This window comes from Aulonocara stuartgranti (genome assembly GCF_965226115.1).
Source record: "Aulonocara stuartgranti genome assembly, chromosome: 7".
In the NCBI taxonomy this organism is placed as follows: Eukaryota; Metazoa; Chordata; class Actinopteri; order Cichliformes; family Cichlidae; genus Aulonocara; species Aulonocara stuartgranti.
Genome location: NC_138945.1, coordinates 8,345,029 through 8,364,770, shown reverse-complemented (window position 1 = coordinate 8,364,770; position 19,742 = coordinate 8,345,029). Strand labels below are relative to the sequence as shown.

General features: G+C 43.2%; 2 protein-coding genes across 5 annotated transcripts in view; one reads left to right on the top strand and one right to left on the bottom strand.

Annotated features, from left to right (window-relative positions):
* Window positions 1-9,569, top strand: part of sptan1 (spectrin alpha, non-erythrocytic 1) — a 37,685-nt gene extending 28,116 nt beyond the window's left edge. For all 4 annotated transcript variants that reach the window (XM_082540511.1, XM_082540508.1, XM_082540510.1 and 1 more), the window contains 18 exons: window positions 11-115; window positions 285-493; window positions 578-698; window positions 1,130-1,251; window positions 1,337-1,469; window positions 1,566-1,664; window positions 1,770-1,929; window positions 3,065-3,141; window positions 3,346-3,555; window positions 3,670-3,966; window positions 4,298-4,410; window positions 4,773-4,790; window positions 6,057-6,111; window positions 7,881-8,077; window positions 8,192-8,245; window positions 8,324-8,470; window positions 8,930-9,077; window positions 9,152-9,569. In XM_082540511.1, coding sequence (XP_082396637.1) covers window positions 11-115; window positions 285-493; window positions 578-698; window positions 1,130-1,251; window positions 1,337-1,469; window positions 1,566-1,664; window positions 1,770-1,929; window positions 3,065-3,141; window positions 3,346-3,555; window positions 3,670-3,966; window positions 4,298-4,410; window positions 4,773-4,790; window positions 6,057-6,111; window positions 7,881-8,077; window positions 8,192-8,245; window positions 8,324-8,470; window positions 8,930-9,077; window positions 9,152-9,277 — 2,391 coding nt within the window. In that variant the 3' untranslated portion in view covers window positions 9,278-9,569. The remainder of the gene's footprint in view (window positions 1-10; window positions 116-284; window positions 494-577; window positions 699-1,129; window positions 1,252-1,336; window positions 1,470-1,565; window positions 1,665-1,769; window positions 1,930-3,064; window positions 3,142-3,345; window positions 3,556-3,669; window positions 3,967-4,297; window positions 4,411-4,772; window positions 4,791-6,056; window positions 6,112-7,880; window positions 8,078-8,191; window positions 8,246-8,323; window positions 8,471-8,929; window positions 9,078-9,151) is intronic.
* On the bottom strand, window positions 9,570-17,068 carry dync2i2 (dynein 2 intermediate chain 2). The gene is made up of 9 exons (XM_082540512.1): window positions 16,499-17,068; window positions 15,232-15,492; window positions 14,889-14,998; window positions 14,586-14,743; window positions 13,941-14,050; window positions 13,540-13,707; window positions 10,282-10,514; window positions 10,028-10,185; window positions 9,570-9,903 (listed from the first exon to the last, which is right to left on the bottom strand). The coding sequence occupies exons 1-9, from the start codon at window positions 16,574-16,576 to the stop codon at window positions 9,665-9,667; spliced, it is 1,515 nt and encodes a 504-aa protein (XP_082396638.1). The 5' UTR covers window positions 16,577-17,068; the 3' UTR covers window positions 9,570-9,664.
* Window positions 17,069-19,742: the final 2,674 nt, after the last annotated feature.

Sequence of the window (19,742 nt, the reverse complement as noted above, 5' to 3'; positions counted from 1 at the left end):
TGTTTCTCAGGTGGAAGCCCTTCTTGCCTCAGAGGATTATGGAAAGGATCTGGCTTCAGTCAACAATCTGCTGAAGAAACACCAGCTGCTGGAGGCTGATATTTCTGCCCATGAGGTACACAGCTCATTTTTTTATATAAATGTATATCATTCTCTACGCAATACATACTAAAGTAAAGCCTCCCTCTGACTGGGTATTCTGCTACTGTAATAAATCAGTAATTCCAAACGCAAGTTGTCTAAAATATAGTGAAGTTCTCTCACCGTATTTTTTCTGCTTGCAGGATCGTCTGAAGGATCTGAACGGCCAGGCCGACAGCCTGATGGCCAGCAATGCTTTCGATACTACTCAGGTGAAGGACAAGCGTGATGCTGTCAACGGCCGCTTCGCTAAAATCAAGAATATGGCAGCCAGCCGTCGTGCTAAACTAAACGAATCCCACCGCCTGCACCAGTTTTTCAGAGACCTGGATGATGAAGAGTCTTGGATCAAGTGAGAAAGTGCCCTATGTTCATATTCTTTCTATGAGGAGAATCTCCACTTAAACATGTGAAATTCTGCCGGTGTCCCACACAGAGAGAAAAAGCTACTTGTGAGTTCGGAGGACTATGGACGTGATTTGACAGGAGTACAGAATCTGAGGAAGAAACACAAGAGGCTGGAGGCTGAGCTTGGAGCCCACGAGCCAGCCATCCAGGTAGAATTTGTCATATTCATTCTTTAAGATTTTTCTACTTAGCCTAAGGAAAATTAAGCGATCCAGATATTATACAGTACCGCTGGTTTCATATTTTCTTTTCAAAATATGAAACCAGCTGACATTTTTTTATTTCCTTTTAAATCTGTTTTAGTCCCTTCCACAGGGGGAAATGATCCAAGGCTAGGTTATGGCTAGATGGGTGGCACGGTAGTTAGCACTGTTGCCTCACAGCAAGAAGGTCCCGAGTTTGCATGTTCTCCCCATGTTTGCGTGGTTCTATCCGGGTACTCCAGCTTCCTCCCACAGTTCAAAGACATGTAGTTAAACTCTGAAGGGTTTACTCTAAATTGCCACATTGTGAATTTGTCGATTATGCTGTAAAATTCTTGTAGAATGGCTGATTGGATCTGTGTTGTGTGTGTTCCAAGTCTGTGCTGGACACTGGGAAGAAGTTGTCAGATGACAACACTATTGGCCAGGAGGAGATCCAGCAGAGGCTCGCCCAGTTTGTTGACCACTGGAAAGAACTTAAGGACTTATCTGGAGCGAGGTGGGCTCCCTGGGTTACACAGATTCACCCAACTCACACACACACACTCTTACACATCTGCTTTTGTCTGTGTTTGTGGTCCCAGAGGAAAGAGGCTTGAGGAATCGTTGGAGTACCAGCAGTTTGTGGCGAATGTGGAAGAAGAAGAAGCCTGGATTAATGAGAAGTTGAATCTAGTGGGAAGTGAGGACTACGGAGACACGCTTGCTGCTGTGCAGGTGCTTCATTGTTACACTATGTTGCATAACAGATCCTGAAATGAGGCTTGTTGATGGGTTTTACTGATTATAACTGAAAATTGTTGTTTTTAACAGGGTTTACTGAAAAAGCATGAAGCATTTGAGACTGATTTCACTGTACACAGAGACAGAGTGAATGATGTGTGTGCTAACGGAGAGGAGCTCATCAAGAAGGTACCTGCTCTGCTCCATACCGAGTAAAAACACTGTTTTGCAACTATATCAAGCAGTAGAGCTGAAAGAAAAGTTCCCAACATGGCTTTTGTGTATTTGCAACAGAACAATCATCATGTGGACAACATCAGTGCCAAGATGTCAGCTCTGCGAGGAAAAGTGTCTGAGCTGGAGAGGGCTGCAGCACAGAGGAAGGCCAAGCTGGACGAAAACTCTGCCTTCCTGCAGTTCAACTGGAAAGCCGACGTTGTGGAATCCTGGATCGGTACAATAACAGTTTGTTCAGTCTCTTCTATAAAAGTCTATCGTGAATATGTGGCAAAGTACTATATAGATGCCAGTATAGTTCTACTTTTAGTGTACACCTTCCATAAGTGTTTAATAAGAGATGATAGTCATTGTACTCAGTTTATTAGTGTTAATCCTGATTAAACAATATCTTTCATATTTTTTCTTCAGTTACAGTTTTAGTTTCATGCTTTTTGTCACCCGAGTTTACAATGGGTGTGTATGGGATGGCATGTTGGCTGTTTCAACTGCTCGAGTTTCAGAAATGATAAAAATTAATCTAAAAACTTTCTTTCAACTGCTGCTGTGTCCAGCGTTCACTCTATAGCAGTCGTTTAGCCTCAAAACATGGCCACCACTGCCCACTTTCCAACGATTCTTTCCTAGAAGTTATAACTTTTTAAACTTTTTGAACTGTGTGGATCCAAGTGAAGGGAGTAGCCGTAATTTCTAACAGACTGATAGAGATCTATTGTATTTTCAGTAAGTAGTTTCTCTCAGCAGCACTTTTTAACCACATTTTTGACACCAGGAATATTAAAAAAACACTGTTTTGTAGAACAAGTCCTTGAGACTTTCACCTTGATAGGAGTTGTGGTCTTGAATTTAGAAGCAGTTTTTCAGCAGGTGCACTGAGGCAGATTTGACAGGGATTTGTCACAGAGTAACAGTATGTCAGTAGTTACTGCTGTCTAACCGAAAGCTGTTGGCTCCATTTTCAGTTTATGGGAATGATAGAGCATTCTGATTGGCACATGAACTTCAGGGCTATTTTTCATTGGTGGATTTGTCTTCAGCAGACAGCTGGTTCAAATCTGGCCAGTTGGAGGCGGTTCATGAATTTTAGAATTAACTTTTCTAACCCGATGATTAGAAGTGAAGTCATTTACCTGTCAGTATTTTTCTAATGTACATTTTAAAGTTATTCAGCCACTTCTGTGTGAACTTGGGCTTTCAACAGTTCTGAACTTTGGCTTTCAGGTGATGATTTGGTCTATTTCAGCTCATTCAACTTTTTTTTCCACCAAAGCTTCAGCAATTAGTTTTCTTTAGGAAATGCATTCTGTAGTTTCCTGCGTTACCATAATTTATAACTTGCACTTTGTGTTTAGGTGAGAAAGAAAACACCCTGAAGACTGACGACTATGGCAGAGACCTGTCCTCTGTGCAAACGCTGCTTACCAAACAGGTCCGCCCTCACCCAGAAAAGTTCCCTGTTTTCCATCCACACCATTTTGTTGTTTTGCTCTGTGCTGGGCCTCGCTGTTTGTCATTTGTATTTCATATATGGATTTGGATGAGCAGATTGCCATCAATTCTATAACACTGCAGATGGAAACAACATACATCCTAGACTAGTGCAATCCTGATCTTTTTGTATCTCTATGTACAGGAGACGTTTGATGCTGGCCTGCAGGCCTTCCAGCAGGAGGGCATCACCAATATTACAACTCTGAAAGACCAGCTGCTGGCTGCCAAACACGTCCAGTCAAAAGCCATCGAAGCTCGTCACGCTTCCCTAATGAAACGCTGGAATCAGCTACTGTCGAACTCTGCTTCACGCAAGAAGAAGCTTCTGGAAGCCCAGGAACATTTCAGAAAGGTAAATAAATGTTTTAAGTTCCCCTCTCAAATCGGAGCATTTTATCAATCCCGAAGGACTTATCTTAAAGTTTGACTCATTTTAAGGATCCTGTCTTCTCTCCTCCTTCTCTAGGTCGAAGACTTGTTCTTGACATTTGCTAAAAAGGCGTCAGCCTTTAACAGCTGGTTTGAGAATGCTGAGGAGGATTTGACAGACCCTGTGAGGTGCAACTCTCTGGAGGAGATCAAAGCCCTGCGTGAAGCCCACGAGGCTTTCCGTTCCTCACTGAGCTCAGCTCAAGCCGACTTTAACCAACTGGCAGAACTGGACCAACAGATCAAGAGCTACCAGGTGGTGTCCAATCCCTACACCTGGTTCACCATGGAGGCCCTGGAGGAGACCTGGAGGAACCTGCAGAAGATCATCAAGGTTCTCCATGATAGAATATGTACTCCTTACATTCACAAATGCACTTCTGCACTTCTTCTGTTGGCTTTTCCAATGACATCTCTCCACGTGCATATCGTTTCTTACCAGAAAACTTTATACTTTTCTGTTTATTGGAAATATTCTACAATATACAAACTATCTGCCTTATCTTCCTCTTTAACCCAGCTCAGTCTGCCATTTCTTAATTTATGTCTGAACCATCATTGCGTCGCATCTTTGTACACATGCAAAGATGTGAAGTGGTGGTGTAGTGTAGATTTGTGTGCCTTCAGTTCAGTTTAACTGTTGCATTCTCCGTAAATGTGTGTAGGAGCGTGAGCTAGAGCTGCAGAAGGAGCAGAGGAGGCAGGAGGAAAACGACAAGCTGCGTCAGGAGTTCGCGCAGCACGCCAACGCCTTCCACCAGTGGCTACAGGAGACCAGGTAAAGGATGTGCTTATCCAGCTGACCCTGTGATTCATGTGGCGTTTGTGCTGTGTGGCTCAGGCTGCTTTATCAGAAGTGTTCAGTAATCTTGTGGTTTTAGAAGACAGGCTGACTCAGTTGCATGATTTGAAACGCTGCTAGTGACTGAAGTTTGTGTAAAGGTGCTCTCTGCATTGTTGCATGTCTGTGTTTGTGCTGAGGTAATATTAGGTAGATTTACACAAAGCAAAGTCGAGCTGTGGTACGTTGGCAAGTAAGCAAGTGTGATGCTGTATTGTCATCTCATGTTGTTAACGTGTATTTCTCTCTCTCTTTGTCCCTCCTTCCTCGTCGCTGCTTGGGATCACTGTGCTAATCAGGACATATCTTCTGGATGGGTTAATATCACTTAAACTTTTATTATGATTAAGTGTGTGTGGGTGTGAAAGTGATGTAGGATGTGAAAGTAAATCTTGATCTCAAAGGTGGGTGATGTTTAGAAATGATCTCCTTCCATGTTTTTGTGTGCTGTCTAATCTCTAGTTCTTCCTGCCCCATCCTCTTCTGAATAGCATATCAGTGTCTATCAGTAACAAATTGCTGATAATCTTTCTGGGAGGCCAACCTCTTTCAAGGATTGCTCTTGTTTCTGGGGCTTTCTCTTAGGGCTGTGACCTCATGCACTTAGGTTTAAAAGAATAGCACACTGAGCCCTGGTGTGCTCAGCAGCACCTAGCTACTCCACTAACACTCCTCACTCAGTCCTTGAACTTTAAGCACCAGGCAGCTCTGCTTTCAAGCAGTAGTCTGTTCCCGTGTACGACAGGTAAGGAAACTGCAAACAGTTTGGATCCATAATCTGCTACAAATTAAAATGCCTGCTCACACATGCGGCACCTTTTTATAATTAGACAGATGAGCTGTCAGTGGAGGATGAATAGGGCCAATCTGTGAGCGTATTGTGATGTCTAGCAGTGCAGTCAATCTACACCAAACTCTGGAGCTACAAAAAACGAAACAACGATGGAAGAGCCAAAAAGTGTAGTTCCTCTAATGGCCACTTGAGTCTGCTTCCACAGACTACCAATTTTACAGCAGAAATATACACGTTTACCTGGAAGCACGAACCATTTTCGTCTCTGAATAGTTTCAGAGGTTCTTGGTCTTCTACATTGGCACTGTCAAAGTAACAAAGTGAAACATCAATGCAAGAATTACCTCATAGTTAGTCTTTGATTTTAATGTGTTGTGGCTGATGAATGTATATTCACACAAACATGCAGTGACTTTAGGGCCCACATCATTCCCTGTAACAGAAAACTGATGATCCGCTGCAGTTTTCACTCCTCTTTGCATGGTTTGGATTATCATTAAATTTATATTATGAAAGCTGCTCTTCTATGTGGCAGTTAAGTCAGCATAAAAACGCTCAACTTTCAAATGGGAGGAAAACAGTTTGATCTTAGAGGTGACGGCCCAAATTATACATTAAAGACGCTGAATTATTTGGATCTGCAAACACTGTTTGGTGCATCATTTAGAGTGGTTTTTGTGGGAACACTGGGTGTAGAAGAGTGTGTCTAATCCTATTAACAGAGTGTGTGTGAGATTGATTCCAAACATTATCTGTTTCTGCTTTTATAATAACTCCTTGTTGCTGTCAGGTCATGTATGGTGGAAGAGTCTGGTACCCTTGAATCCCAACTGGAGGCCACCAAGGTAAATACTACTTTTACTGTTAAAGTCACATCAAGGGATAAGTGTGAGGGGTTCAAGGCTGTCTTCACACAGTATGACGACAGACCATGGCCCAAGGCAGAGGGGATATATACCTATACGTTTCAGGCTTCACTTTGTATGGGGTGATGGTATGCACTGCCCAGCTGAAATGTTGATCTGTTACTTTGCTTGTAATGTACTGACCACTCAAAGCATTTTAAAGTACAAATCGCATTTTACACTCCGTTCTTCTAGACTCTTACATCCATGATCAATTCAAATTTTTATATAGTGCACTAAATCACAACAGCAATCGTCTCAATGCGCTTTATATTTTAAGTTAGAGACCCTACAATAATACAGAGAAAATCCCAACAATTATACGACCAACAGGGGGAAAGAAAAGCTTCCTTTTAACTGGAAATAACCTTTGGCAGAATCGGGCTCAGGAAGGGGCGCCCATCTGCCGCCACCAATTGGGGGCAAGGGGAGGAAGACGGGACAAATACACACCATGGAAGAAACTGTGACCAAGTTAGTTTGTATACAACTGGGCAATTATTCACCACAGTGATGAAGTTCCCCTTTGTTTTGATGCCATACAGGATACTTTCATGACATGATTTGATTTGCTGATGCCAACACTAGAGCCTTTGAATAAATTGACAGGTTAGCGATTAAAATGTTTTCTCAACTTTTAAATGCAAGGGCTTAATACCATTCTACCCTAAAAATTTCTGTTCTGGTTCTGCCTGAAGTTTCTTCCTGTTAAAAAGGAGTTTTTCTTCTTCCCACTGTCACAAAGCGCTCATGGATAGGTTGTTTGATTTTTGGGGTTTTCTTACTATTATTACAGCAGGGGTGTCGAATCCCAGGCCTCAAGGGCCGGTGTCCTGCAGGTTTTAGACCCTGGGTCAACACACCTGAATCAAATGATTAGTTTATTAACAGGCTTCTGGAGAACTTCAAGACATGTTGAAGAGGTAATTTAGCCATTTAAATCAGCTGTGTTGGATCAAGGACACATCTAAAACCTGCGGGACACCGGCCCTTGAGGCCTGGAGTTCGACACCTTTGTATACACGTTCTTCACTTTACAACAGGGGTCTCAAACTCCAGTCCTCGAGACCTGGTGTCCTGCAACTTTTCCATGTGTCCCTGTTGCAACAAGTGGCAGTTCAGCCATTTGATTCATGTTACAGCAGCTCATGAGTGAATGAACAGTGCAATAAAAGTACACTTAAATTTATTTGAGTAGTGTTAGGGGTTGCCACTTCAGCATGCAGTCAAGTTCTGTACTCTTGCTAATGACCTACTGATTTTATTCAGGTGTTTTGCAACAGGGACACATGGAAAAGTTGCAGGACACCAGCCCTCAAGGACTGGAGTTTGAGGCCCCTGCCTTACAATATAAGGCCCCTTGACACTGTTGGTGATTTGGTAAATCATCATTAAAAAGAAAAGAAAGAAAAGCAGAAGTAATAAGCAGCTATTTAACTGCTAATGAACTCACAACTTCCCTTGTGAGTTACTCATTGATGTCACTAGATATAGATTTCCTAGTCACTCCGGTAATGATGAGGCACACTCACTGTCAAGTCTTGAAGCAAGATGGGCATGTTAGTTTCCCCTTAATTATGCTTATTGTTCAAAATTAGGTTGATAATAAACACAGACTAAAATCAGAAAGGAAATGCATTGTTAAGCATCGCACAGTTGTTTGCAGCTTTTATTGAAGGGTGTGTGTGTGTGTGTGTGTGTGTGCACAGCGTAAGCACCAGGAGATCCGTGCTATGCGCAGCCAGCTGAAGAAGATTGAAGACTTGGGTGCAGCTATGGAAGAGGCACTGATCTTGGACAATAAGTATACAGAGCATAGCACAGTTGGCTTGGCCCAGCAGTGGGACCAATTGGACCAACTGGGAATGAGGATGCAGCACAACCTGGAACAACAGATACAGGCCAGGTATACAGTGCAACAGTAACTGCATGTCACTGAAGTGATGTGAATCTCAAACACTCTACTGCTTTTACAGTTGCTGCGTGAAATGCATGTTTCTTTTTATTCTTCCTCTTTCAGAAATACCACTGGAGTGACAGAAGAGGCTCTGAAGGAATTCAGTATGATGTTCAAGTAAGTGGCTCTCTCCTGACTGCATTAGGTCTTTCTGTGTCAAGGTCAAAATAATTATCTTCACCCATTTCTTTGTAGACACTTTGACAAAGAGAAGTCTGGCCGTCTGAACCACCAAGAGTTCAAGTCATGTCTCCGCTCACTGGGCTATGATTTGCCCATGGTGGAAGAGGGAGAACCTGATCCTGAGTTTGAGGCCATACTCGACACTGTGGATCCCAATAGGTCTGTTGCATTTCAGGGCGTTTAGAGATCATTTATCCAATCCATATTAATTACCAGTGTCTTAGAAGACAGCACGCACTCACTGCAGTTTTAATTTTCTTCTCTGCCAGACATGCTGAACAGGTCTCCTTCAGTGCATGTTTGCTTCATTTTTATGATACCAGTTTAACTTGGCAGGAGTTACAGACCTTCACATTAACCAATTATAGTGTCCAGCACAAGCTGACCTCCAGTCCCCTGCTGAGGTTTCAATTTCCAAGACCTGTAATGTTACCACTCTTACGAACAGGATGCAAACACATTAGAAAACTCTGCTTTACAGCGCTGTCTCCTTTGGCATCATTATTTGATCTCAAATCTTTTCAAGTTCTTCATTAGAGCAGCATTTAAATGTAGCATATGCTCTTTCCTATGAGGAGGAAAGCTAGTATGTTTCCTGACTGTGAGAACTGTCTGCAGGGATGGAAACGTGTCGCTGCAGGAGTACATGGCGTTCATGATCAGCCGTGAAACTGAGAACGTCAAGTCTAGTGAGGAGATCGAGAGCGCCTTCCGAGCCCTCAGCGCTGAAAACAAACCCTACGTCACTAAAGAGGAGCTCTACCAGGTCAGACATGTTCTGCTCAGTGTGTCAGTGTCAGGTTATCAGTGGTGGTCTCATTGTTGCCTTCTTTCTTTCAGAACCTGACTAAAGAGCAGGCAGACTACTGTCTGTCACACATGAAGCCCTACCTCGACAGCAAGGGCCGCGAGCTGCCGTCAGCTTTCGACTTTGTCGAATTCACTCGCTCGCTCTTTGTCAACTGATCCTTTCCCCACCAGTGACCAATCGGGAAGCGTTTCCCACACACACTTCAATATGAACACACAGCTGAAACTGCATGATCGTGGCACTAGCAATACTCACCAATACCAAAACTCTGTACTCTATTTATCTCGCTCTGACCTAACTCTTTGTGCTTCTCATGGTAGTGAATGTGATTGTTTTTAGCCATTTTAGCTTGTGCTTTCAGTAAATTTAAGAACCTTGCAACAATGATGTAACACCACCTTAACATTTGCAGTGTGCTTTAATAAACGCTACTGGTTAAAACTGGAATCTGCTGTTCTGCATTTATTTCTGTTTTCAGACTTGGAACCACAGTTGTTGTCAGTGAGTCAGGCTGGTGCAGTCTCTGTCCTAGCTAATCTGTGTCACTCTGCCACTTGATTGGCTATTTTCTCCAACTGGCTGATCTCTCTGGGGCTCTGCTCCATCAAATCGGCACTCAGCTGCCAAATGTTGACTGTCCCATCGGTTTTTCCAACCGCCAAGAGGTGAGGTTTCTGACAGTTGAAGGCCAAACAAGTTGCAGCTTGGTCCGCATCTCCCTGCTCAATTGTAGCTGCTGCTCTCAGCGACCTGTGGCTCAGGTCGAACATCTGCACCTCACCTAGGAAAGTTACACACATGAAGAATCTGTTTTACACGCCGATGTACTGTTGGCTTTCTCCAAGAGGCTTCATTTCTTCATTGTAACCCCACACACGCAGGTACATTTGAAATCAGTGTACTACCTTTTCCAGTGGCTGCAGCAAAAACCAGTGGCCTGGTTGGCGACCACTGCACCTGAAAAATGTAAGAGTCTGAAACTCTGAGAGAGAGCAGTGGGCTGGCCTGCAGCAGCGAGTGAAGGTGGACCAGACCATCAGTTGATCCACTCACAAACAGATTCCTGTAAAGACCATGAGACAGATGTCACTCATGACAAATGTGAAAAGTAAACCCCCTCCTCTTTAATGAATTTATTGTGTGTGTTCTGCAAGTTTACCTGTGGAAGGGGGAGCAGTGTATGGAATGGACAGGGCCGCTGCGGGGCCTAAATGAGAAGACTGCCGGGGCTCTTAGTGTTGCATTCTGGCCCTCAAAGGCTGTTGCAGCTAGTGTTTGAGAAGAGAAGGAGCATCTGAGCAGCAGGCCTCCCTCAGACCCCACGAGGAAGGTGTCAGAATCCCATGGGGACAGAGCCATTGACGTGATACCTACAGTGCTGTTGCTGCGGGCCTGAGGACAACACAAAAATCTGTCTTTTACACAGAAGCATGGTGAGCAGAGGACTGCAAGAAGAATTATGTTCTGTGTCTGGAAAAATTTATGTGTATTATGACCTGAACTGGACTTTTGCATTACTCAAACTATGACCGTCTAAGTAAGTGGGCAGTGACAAGTCAGCCAGGGACTAGAGTCTGAACCATGGTTTGAATAACCCTCATCACTCAGACCACTCAGACCAAGTCCATTCCAAAGACTTTGCAACCTGTGACTTTCTCTTTTTTTCTATATATTCCTCCTGTTTGTTATTTATTCCTGCTGTCTTACCATTTATATTTTATTCCTCTTCAGTTGGTGCAGAGCACCCACAATTTCATTGTACATGTACAATGACAATAAGGAGCTATTCAATTCTATAAAGCACTCTACCAAAACCACTCAGTTGGCTCTTTTCAGGGTCACATTTTCACTGATTCTCTTCATTTTTATTGCGCTCTTAGATAGAAGCCATATTATTAATATAAACAACAGGAAGTCAGCCAGTGGGGTCTTTGCTATGCTACTGCCTGAACATTTCCAAACCATGTGAAACATCTCGGTACCTCATGAAAAAAAAACAAAGAAGATCTAAAATGTTTACTCAGTAGTAGGATGGTCTATCCCCTGAATCAACACACTGATCCAGGGGATAGACCATATTCCCTCCTTCCAATGTTATTGCTAACATTCATTTCAATTTTTTTTATATAGCGTCACTGAGGCGTTCCCTGTCCAGCTGTCTCTCCAGTGTGTCCTGGGTCTGCCCCGGAGCTTCCTCAGGGTGGCACATGCCCAGAACACTCAGCCAGGAGGTGCCCAGGAGGCATCCTTGTTAGATGCTCAAACCACCTCAACTGACTCCTTTCGACGTGGAGTAATTGCTCTACTTTGAGCCTCTCTTGGATGGCTGAGCTCCTCACTCTGTCACCCTTTGAAGAAAGCTAATTTCTGTTGTTTGTATCTGCGAGCTCGTTCTTTCAGTCACTACCCACAGTACATGACCAGAAGTGATGGTGTGGACGTAGATCGCTTCGCCCTTATACTCAGCTCCCTCTTCATCACTGCAGCCGCAACCCCAATCCGTCTGTTGATCTTCCCTTTCCCCTCACTCGTAAGCAAGACCCCGAGACACTTGCGGCAGCAACTCGTCCCTAACCTGGGCACTCCACCCTTTAATGGCTTAGCACCATGGCCACAGAATCAGAGGTGCTGATTCTGATTCCTGCTGCAAACCATTCCACTGCGACCTGATGAAGTCAAAAAAATCAACATCATCTGCAAAAAGCAGACAAGATTCTGAGACCACCAAAGTGGAAGCCTTCCACCACTTGTCAAAAAATCATGAACAGAATCTGTGAGAAATGGTAGCCCTGTTGGAGTCCAACACTCACTAAGAACAAGTCCAACTTATTGCTGTTAATGTGGACCAAGCTCTTGCAACAGTGGTATAAGGATCAAATGGCCCGTTGCTATGAGCCAGACAAAATACTCAGAGGGTCTGCCAATCCAGAAGTACCCCCCCCCCCCCCCGCCCGATCTCCATATCCAGATCATTACAACATCCAGCGCTTTCAGGAACTCAGGATTAACCTCATCCACCCCAAGGGCCCTGCCGCCAAAGACTTGTTTAACTGCCTCAGTGACCTCACCCACAGTGATGGGGTGATGAGTCGTCCCCCTTATCCCACTGGGACACTCACGGGGAAAACCTGGTCTTGTTAAGAGAGACACCATCCATCCCACTTTGGATGGAGCAGCTTTCATTTCTACAAATCTGGCCAAACTGACTGTGTTGAACTTGCCTTGTAGTGGTACCCCTTTGTCTTTGCTTATACATGAAGGTGGTTATCAACTCAAACAGTAAACTCAGGGTGTCCCAATCTAGCTATGAGCAAGTTCACATAAAAGGGGCAGCATACAACCAGTCACAATAAGGATGACTAGTGGCAGTACAATAGCCATACAAAAGAGAAGACTATAATCCCTTATGTTAATTCTCTCAGCTGCATCGGTGAGTTTGAGATCAAGTAGAGAAGGAGTATAAAATGTGGAGATTTCTGTGAATGAGACCAAACAACCTTTTATTAGCTGCTACAAACAGGAAATACTATTTAGTGACAAGGTTCCGTCCAGTCACCGGTACTGGGTGCAATTACAATCACATTACATTTATCAGTAACAGTAGGACATCCATCCATCCATTCGCTTCCGCTTATTCTTTTCAGGGTCGCGGGGGGCGCTGGAGCCTATCCCAGCTGTCATAGGGCGAGAGGCGGGGTACACCCTGGACAGGTCGCCAGTCTGTCGCAGGGCCAACACACAGGGACAGACAACCATTCGCACTCACATTCACACCTAGTGGCAATTTGGATTATCCAATTAACCTATCCCCACAAGCTGCATGTCTTTGGACGGTGGGAGGAAGCCGGAGTACCCGGAGAGAACCCACGCAAACACGGGGAGAACATGCAAACTCCACACAGAAAGACCCCAGCCTGATGGTGGAATTGAACTCAGGACCTTCTTGCTGTGCAGCAGCAGTGCTAACCACCGTGCCACCATGCTGCCCTAACAGTAGAACATGCTGTACTAAATTGTTGTTTTTGGGTTCATACCTAAAAACTAAGAGAAAGATCATATGTGTATCCTCATTAGGATAGGGATTTGTGTTGGTGTGTAGGGCTGTAGCCTCGGGTTTACATTGTTAACTGGTAATAAGAGTAATGAGCAATGAGTGATAAGTAAATAGGAAGTAATGTGACTAGTTTAACGAATTGCTTTCTCCAGCAGGTAATTAAGTAATTTTAGCTGCATTACTTTTAAGAAAAGTAATGTGTAATACATGACATTTTTTGAGTAATGCCCCCAACATTGGCAGTCAAAAACAGAAAATGCTGTGCCTACCTTTTCCATTGTGTTGCACCTCCACACCACCATAACATTCAGGAATTTCAAAGTGTTGTTTTTCTGCAGATGAAGAGTTCAGCCTGAAGCTCACCTTGAAACGGCTGCTGCTGTGGGGAACCTGCTGTTGTAGCACGGCATAGGCGGCTTTCTGGACAAAACTGCCTTGCTCAAAACCAACCGTCCACAGCAGCACTCTTCCTCCCGAGCAGGCACTGAGCACCCCGAACTCTCCCTTCTTCTGCAGAGGCACCCAGGAAACCTGCACACATAAATCCTCCCTTCACACTCATGCAAGACCACCAAGCAGGGTCATGCCTGGTTAATATTTGCATGGGAGACTGCCTGTCCATTTACCATTTACTTTACTCTGGAATAATGCTATTTCAGGTTATCCTGGAGTGCTGTGATCAAGTTCAAGTGTGTAAGATCAAGCAACATGCAGCAGGATGAAGAGAGTTTAGCAGAAATGCCAAAAGCATTGTTTCCTCTTACCTGGTAAACAGGGTCTCTGTGGCTGTCTGCAGACAACCCAGTTTGAGCCACTACAGAGTCTTGAGTCCGACTGGTGTCCCAAATCACCACTTCTCCACTGTACAGACCCCCTGCAGCGACAGCATTACACACAATAAATAATTCAGTATTAAAGCTATTAAAATAGCTACTTAGAAGAAGCTTTGTGAAGTCTGGGAAAGGCAGCACCGATCATGCTGTCAGTGATTTCTCAGCCAGATTAGGAGCAACAGTCAAGAGACAAGTAGCAGCTGATGAAGATGGTCAGACAGACCAAGATAGGGATGAGGCTTTATGATAGCTTTATTAACTTTGAAGGATTTAAAACAGCTAGATTTATTTTGGCCAATACAGCTGAGCCTAGTATAAGACAAAGGAGCACCAATGACAGCAGATAATGCTCAGATATTACCAATACTCTGAACCAAAGATTATTCTCAAATATGGTCACAATGTCCCCTTCGAGTCGTGAATTTCTGAATATTAAAGAAGATCAAGTTCACCTCACATTTCAAGCTGGCAGTAGTTAAACTATTACTTAAAAAGCCATCACTTAATACTATGTTTAATACTTTGGAAAAGAGTTATTAGGGCATATTTATTTCTGTGAAGGTGGCATCACTGTACCTGCGATGAGGGAAGGCTGGTTGGGATGACAGCACAAAGCTGTGACTGCAGTAGGAACATCTATGACCAGGTCCGCCTGACTGTGATGCAGGCCTCGACGGTCCAGGTTCCAGGTGCAAACACATGACTTCTCATTGCTCCAGTCTCCATTGTCAATCCTGCCCACCATAAACACAGATCTGAGCCACAATGATAACAGCAGAGCTTTTCCAGCAGTTTACACTTTTTATGACCTGGAGAAAAACATCAGGAAATAATAAGTGGACTGTTAGTATCGTATACATTAACATCAGACACACATACCGACCATAGGCACAGGCAATGACTGAGCCAGTACAACTCCACGAAACACTAGTGACATGCAGGCCTTTCTCTTTAGCGCCGGGATGTTGAAGGGAATGGATGAGTAAGACCTGAAAGATGGAACACCGTCATACAGAGATGTGAACAGGTTTTAGGCAAATCAAAACAGCGATCTGCTGTGCTGATGCCTTGTGAATAACGGGACAGCTGAAAGTAACTTTTTAGTGCAATGTTTCACTTTCACTTCATGATAAAGACCATCAGGTAGTAATATGACCATTCTAGATTCCTTCTGCAGCAGATGACAAACCCTCTCTGACATACAAACGAGTGTTCTGCTTACCCGCTGACTGTGGTCTTCCCAGCTTGCCTGAAACCCGTCAAAGGCATGGCTCCTGACATTTTTCACTAACTCTCTGACGACCATGTCTTCAACCTGCTGTAGGAAGTCCTTCAAGCCAGGCGGCTCTGGTTCATCTTGGTTTTGCTGGATGAGCTGCTCTGTGGCCTGCTCCTGTAGCTCTGTCTGAGTAGAGCTAATGGTAGTGGAAATGACCTGGACCTCTGACTCAGCACTGCGAAACATCTGAGTCTGACATCCTTTCTGAAACCCCAGCAAAAATAATGGTCTTTTTACTAAGGAAGCAAGAAAGGTGAGATGCCTTATGTGATTCACAGTTCAACATAATCCTTATGTATCTTATAAACCCTGGTTTAGCCCATCGCTTCATCCACAGTATGCATAAAAGAGAGACAAAGCCACAGTGGAATCACTCATTGGTTTCGAATGTATTTTGAAGGCTCAATGTTAGCATTTTGGCCACTGTCAACCAGATGTTTGTGTGCTAAGTCCATGGTGTGTCCGCTCCAGAACTGCATAAGCAGATGGATGGAGAATTGGGTTTTCCAAAAGGTATGAACAGCACAGATACAGTTAAAAGAGCCTAGCAGACACGTATCAGCTATTGCTGCCCAGGGAAATACCTGTTATTTAAAAAAGCCACACTCAGAAATTTAAGACTTTCCTGTTTAATTACAGGATGAGCTTAAAGGCATTAAAATAATTTTAAAAAAGAATGATGTTTTGATTAGCTGTCCCTTGCAAACAGAAGGTCTGAACCCCAGGTAGGTGGGGCTTTATCATTACTCAAGGCCACAGCTGTGTGCCTGATCTTACTGAAACAGTGATATCTTCTGCCACTGATATACAGAGAGCAAACACTGTGTCTCAATGCGTCTATAAGTGATCCGCCCTCATCATTTGAAATCGTGGTCATGTTTAATAGATGTAACCTGCCATAGATAATGCAACATTATCTATGGCAGGTTACAAGAACAAGAAGAAGTGTTTTCTATCAACGTTAAGTCGGTGCAGTCTGCATGAAATGTCCCTGTTTGCTTGATGCTGCATATTTCATGATGTCATCTTGCAATGCATTCTCCTCTGAATGCAAATGTGTCCACCCAGGAACACCTGAACACGCATGTGTTGCATCAGCTAAAGTTCGCTTCGGATCCAACCAATATTCTGCAACTGTAGACAGCAAGCACGTCGCCGTCCAGGCTAACAGAGTTCTGTGGGGGGCAGACTCGGTGCTGCCCAAACTTACCGACTCCTGCGCCGCCTCGTGAGACTTCCTCCACAGTGACTGGACACTCACCGTGTCCAGGGCTTCGTCTGCGAACATGCTAATAAAAAGGCATTATCAAATATTTTAACATTGATCAGATAAACTCTAAGCACTCCGAGGGCCGTTTGACGCCTTTGGAGCCATTTTACATAAAGCTGGCGTTACCGTGGTTACTGAGATTATCACGCGAGGCAAGAAATAAATCCCACATTCACTTCCGTGTTTGTAGGCGTGAACCAGCGGACATCTTCAGCGTTAAACCCGTGTTCACTAATTGCGGCGGTTGATAATTACATTTCTTTTAAAATACATACAAACAATGGTGTATAGTCTAAAAGATTACCCGTCTGTATGTTGTTAAAAAACTAAGACACCGCCCTTTAATAAAAACTAGGAGTTTATCAGCCTGTCACCGAACTCCGAATGATCTCAAAAGGTCGACTTCGTTCATTTGGACATGGCGTTTGCAGTGGGAGAAACGTTTCGTCATCTAAGCGATTTCTTCAGTCTCAGCTGACTCCAGGTTCCCCCTCCTTATTATAAGCAGTACATTTGCACAGTGACTGAAACTAGCACCACTGAATGAACAATGGGCTGTGAGTTCAGTGGACGAATTTTGGGCGCAGTGTGTTTTGAGCTTTAAAAGCTCGGATGAGTGACGAAACGTTTGTCCCGCTGAAAACGCTACGTCCAGATAAACAGAATCAACCTTTGGGGATTTACTTATTGCGTTTTATGATTTGCAAACCTCTGTGATGGGTCTATGCAAGACAAAACCTTTCCATGTATGAATTTGGCCAAGTATTCTGTCAAGATGATCTCCTTGTATGTGCTTGAACCATTTTCAGAGCAGTGGCTGTTAGGCGGTCATCTGTAGTTGTATCTCTTGATGCAAATATAGCCAGTGGTGAGTGAAGATTGTGTTTTTATGCTTGCAGCCCTTTTGTAGTATTTTCCCAAAAGTCTTGAGGATCATCAAGATGTTTTCTGGCAAAACTCGGAAGACCCTTTATGTTCCTTTTGCTCAGCAGTGGTTTTCGTCTTGGAACTCAGCATGCAGGCCATTTTTGCCCATTTCTGTCTTACGGTGGAGTCATGAACACTGATCTTAACTGAAACAAGCAAGGCCTGCAGTTCTTTGAATGTTGTTCTGGGGTCTTTTGACCTCTTGGATGAGCTGTCATTGCCATTTGTGGATAATGGCTCTCACTGTGGTTCGCTGGAGTCCCACAGCTTTAGAAATGGCTTTAAACCTTTCCAGACTGAGAGATTTCAGTTACTTTGTTTTTCATTTGTTCCTAAATTTCCTTGGATTACCACATGATGTCTGACTTTTGAGGATCTTTTGGTCTACCCCGCTTTGTCAGGCAGGTCCTATTTAAGTGATTTCTTGATTGTGGCTAGAGAAACTGAACTCATCTTTCCAAAGATGGGATGCACCACAGTTCATTTATGTTATAACATATCTATATACGTGTTAGAACATTTTTCATATTAAATTCTCACATAAAATATTTGATCCTGCCCATTAAGCTGTAATGTATGGGGTCCACATTAATCAGAGCTGTACCCATTATAATAAACACTCCACAAAATCTACATGCAGAATTGTGCAGATATATTTTAATTGTACAGTACTGTGCAAAAGTCTAACTCTCATTCAGCCTAATGCAAAAGTTAATAAACTTCTGTTTATTAAAACAGACCGAAGGATGACAACATAGAATCATAATTTATGATTTACATCATTTCCATTAGTCAAACCATAAAGTAATCTCTTTTGTCCTGTGGCTGAGAGGTTTTATCATTCTGGAAGAGATAACTCCCATCAGAATAGAAGTTATTTATTCAGCTAAGAGGATGAACTGAAGGAGCACACAGCATATGATAAATGAGGATTATTCTGAACTGTGAAACATGCAAAGCTACTCTAATAGCTTTCAAGAATAGTTCAGGAATAAATCCAGAGTTGGGAATGATTACAATAGGTCCACATTTACTGGTTCTTTATCACGCCTCTATATAAATAGCAACACTATGTACTTGCCGTTAGAAATAACTTTTCTAGTCTTACTGACCATTCATGTTCCTTTAGGGAGGAAATACCTAGGGGAAACACACTAGAACAGGGAGGGCATATAAACTGTAGTTAGAAATTCCTTCACCTTATGCTGAGATGACTGCTTACTGCCATCCACTATATGTGATCCAAACAACTAAGAAGTAAACCTGACTTTGCCATGCGATGACTCTGCTGGGTCCACTAAATACACTTCTTTGATTGCAGACAAATGGTAGTTTGTTTAAGTGACCAAAATGTAATTTAAATAAACACGTGCAAAACTGTTTTCAAACCTGAGGCAGCCCAAATAATTTATTTTAACATCCACTAGCAGCAAAGTCATAAACAGTGAGGGTAAAGGTCACACTGAAGAGCTAGTAGCTTCCAATAATTTACTTTGCTTTTCTTAAAAGTAGCTAATCACTAGAGTCAGCCAGAACCTGCTCCCAGTTGTAATTATAAAAGTGACATTCTAACTTTTCTGGACAAATATTTCTGGAAGTCAATTCACTTTTGCCAAATACAGATAATTTTTCCCAGTATGATTTATCCTTAAACAGTGCTTACACCATTAAAGAATCACACACCCAACAGATTTTGTCAGCTGTTTGACCAGAGGCCTGTGCTATGTAACAGGATCAGGGATCAAGTCAAAGGCTTTACAGGGGTACACCAACACAGTAACATATGCTGTAGACCTAACCTGCTACAGATGTTCAAGATGAACATGAAATCAATTCTAGCATTACTATTCCTGGAAAAGAAGATCACTCAGATAGTGGTAGGGTGTAAAGTCGTTGGACAGGCCTAACAGCAATAATCCTGTGAGCACATGAGAAAATGGGATGTTGTGAGATTGGTTATGTTAGCTGAACTGGCTAAATGTGATCAAACTACTCCAAACATCATGTATACATTTATTTATTATAACAAAGTAACTAGTACACTTAATTTAATGGGAACAGGTCTCTAGCAGTACAGGAGAAAAGCTGCAGACTCCAGAGGACTCAAGAGAACAGCGTAGTCTCCCATCTGAATGTGTTACACTAACCTAGAACTCTTGAGTTTTAGTGTAATCTCATATATATATGAGAAAATGTACATTACAACTCTTTGTTGTGGGTGCCTGGAAAACAAGACAATGAAACTTTATTTAACAGA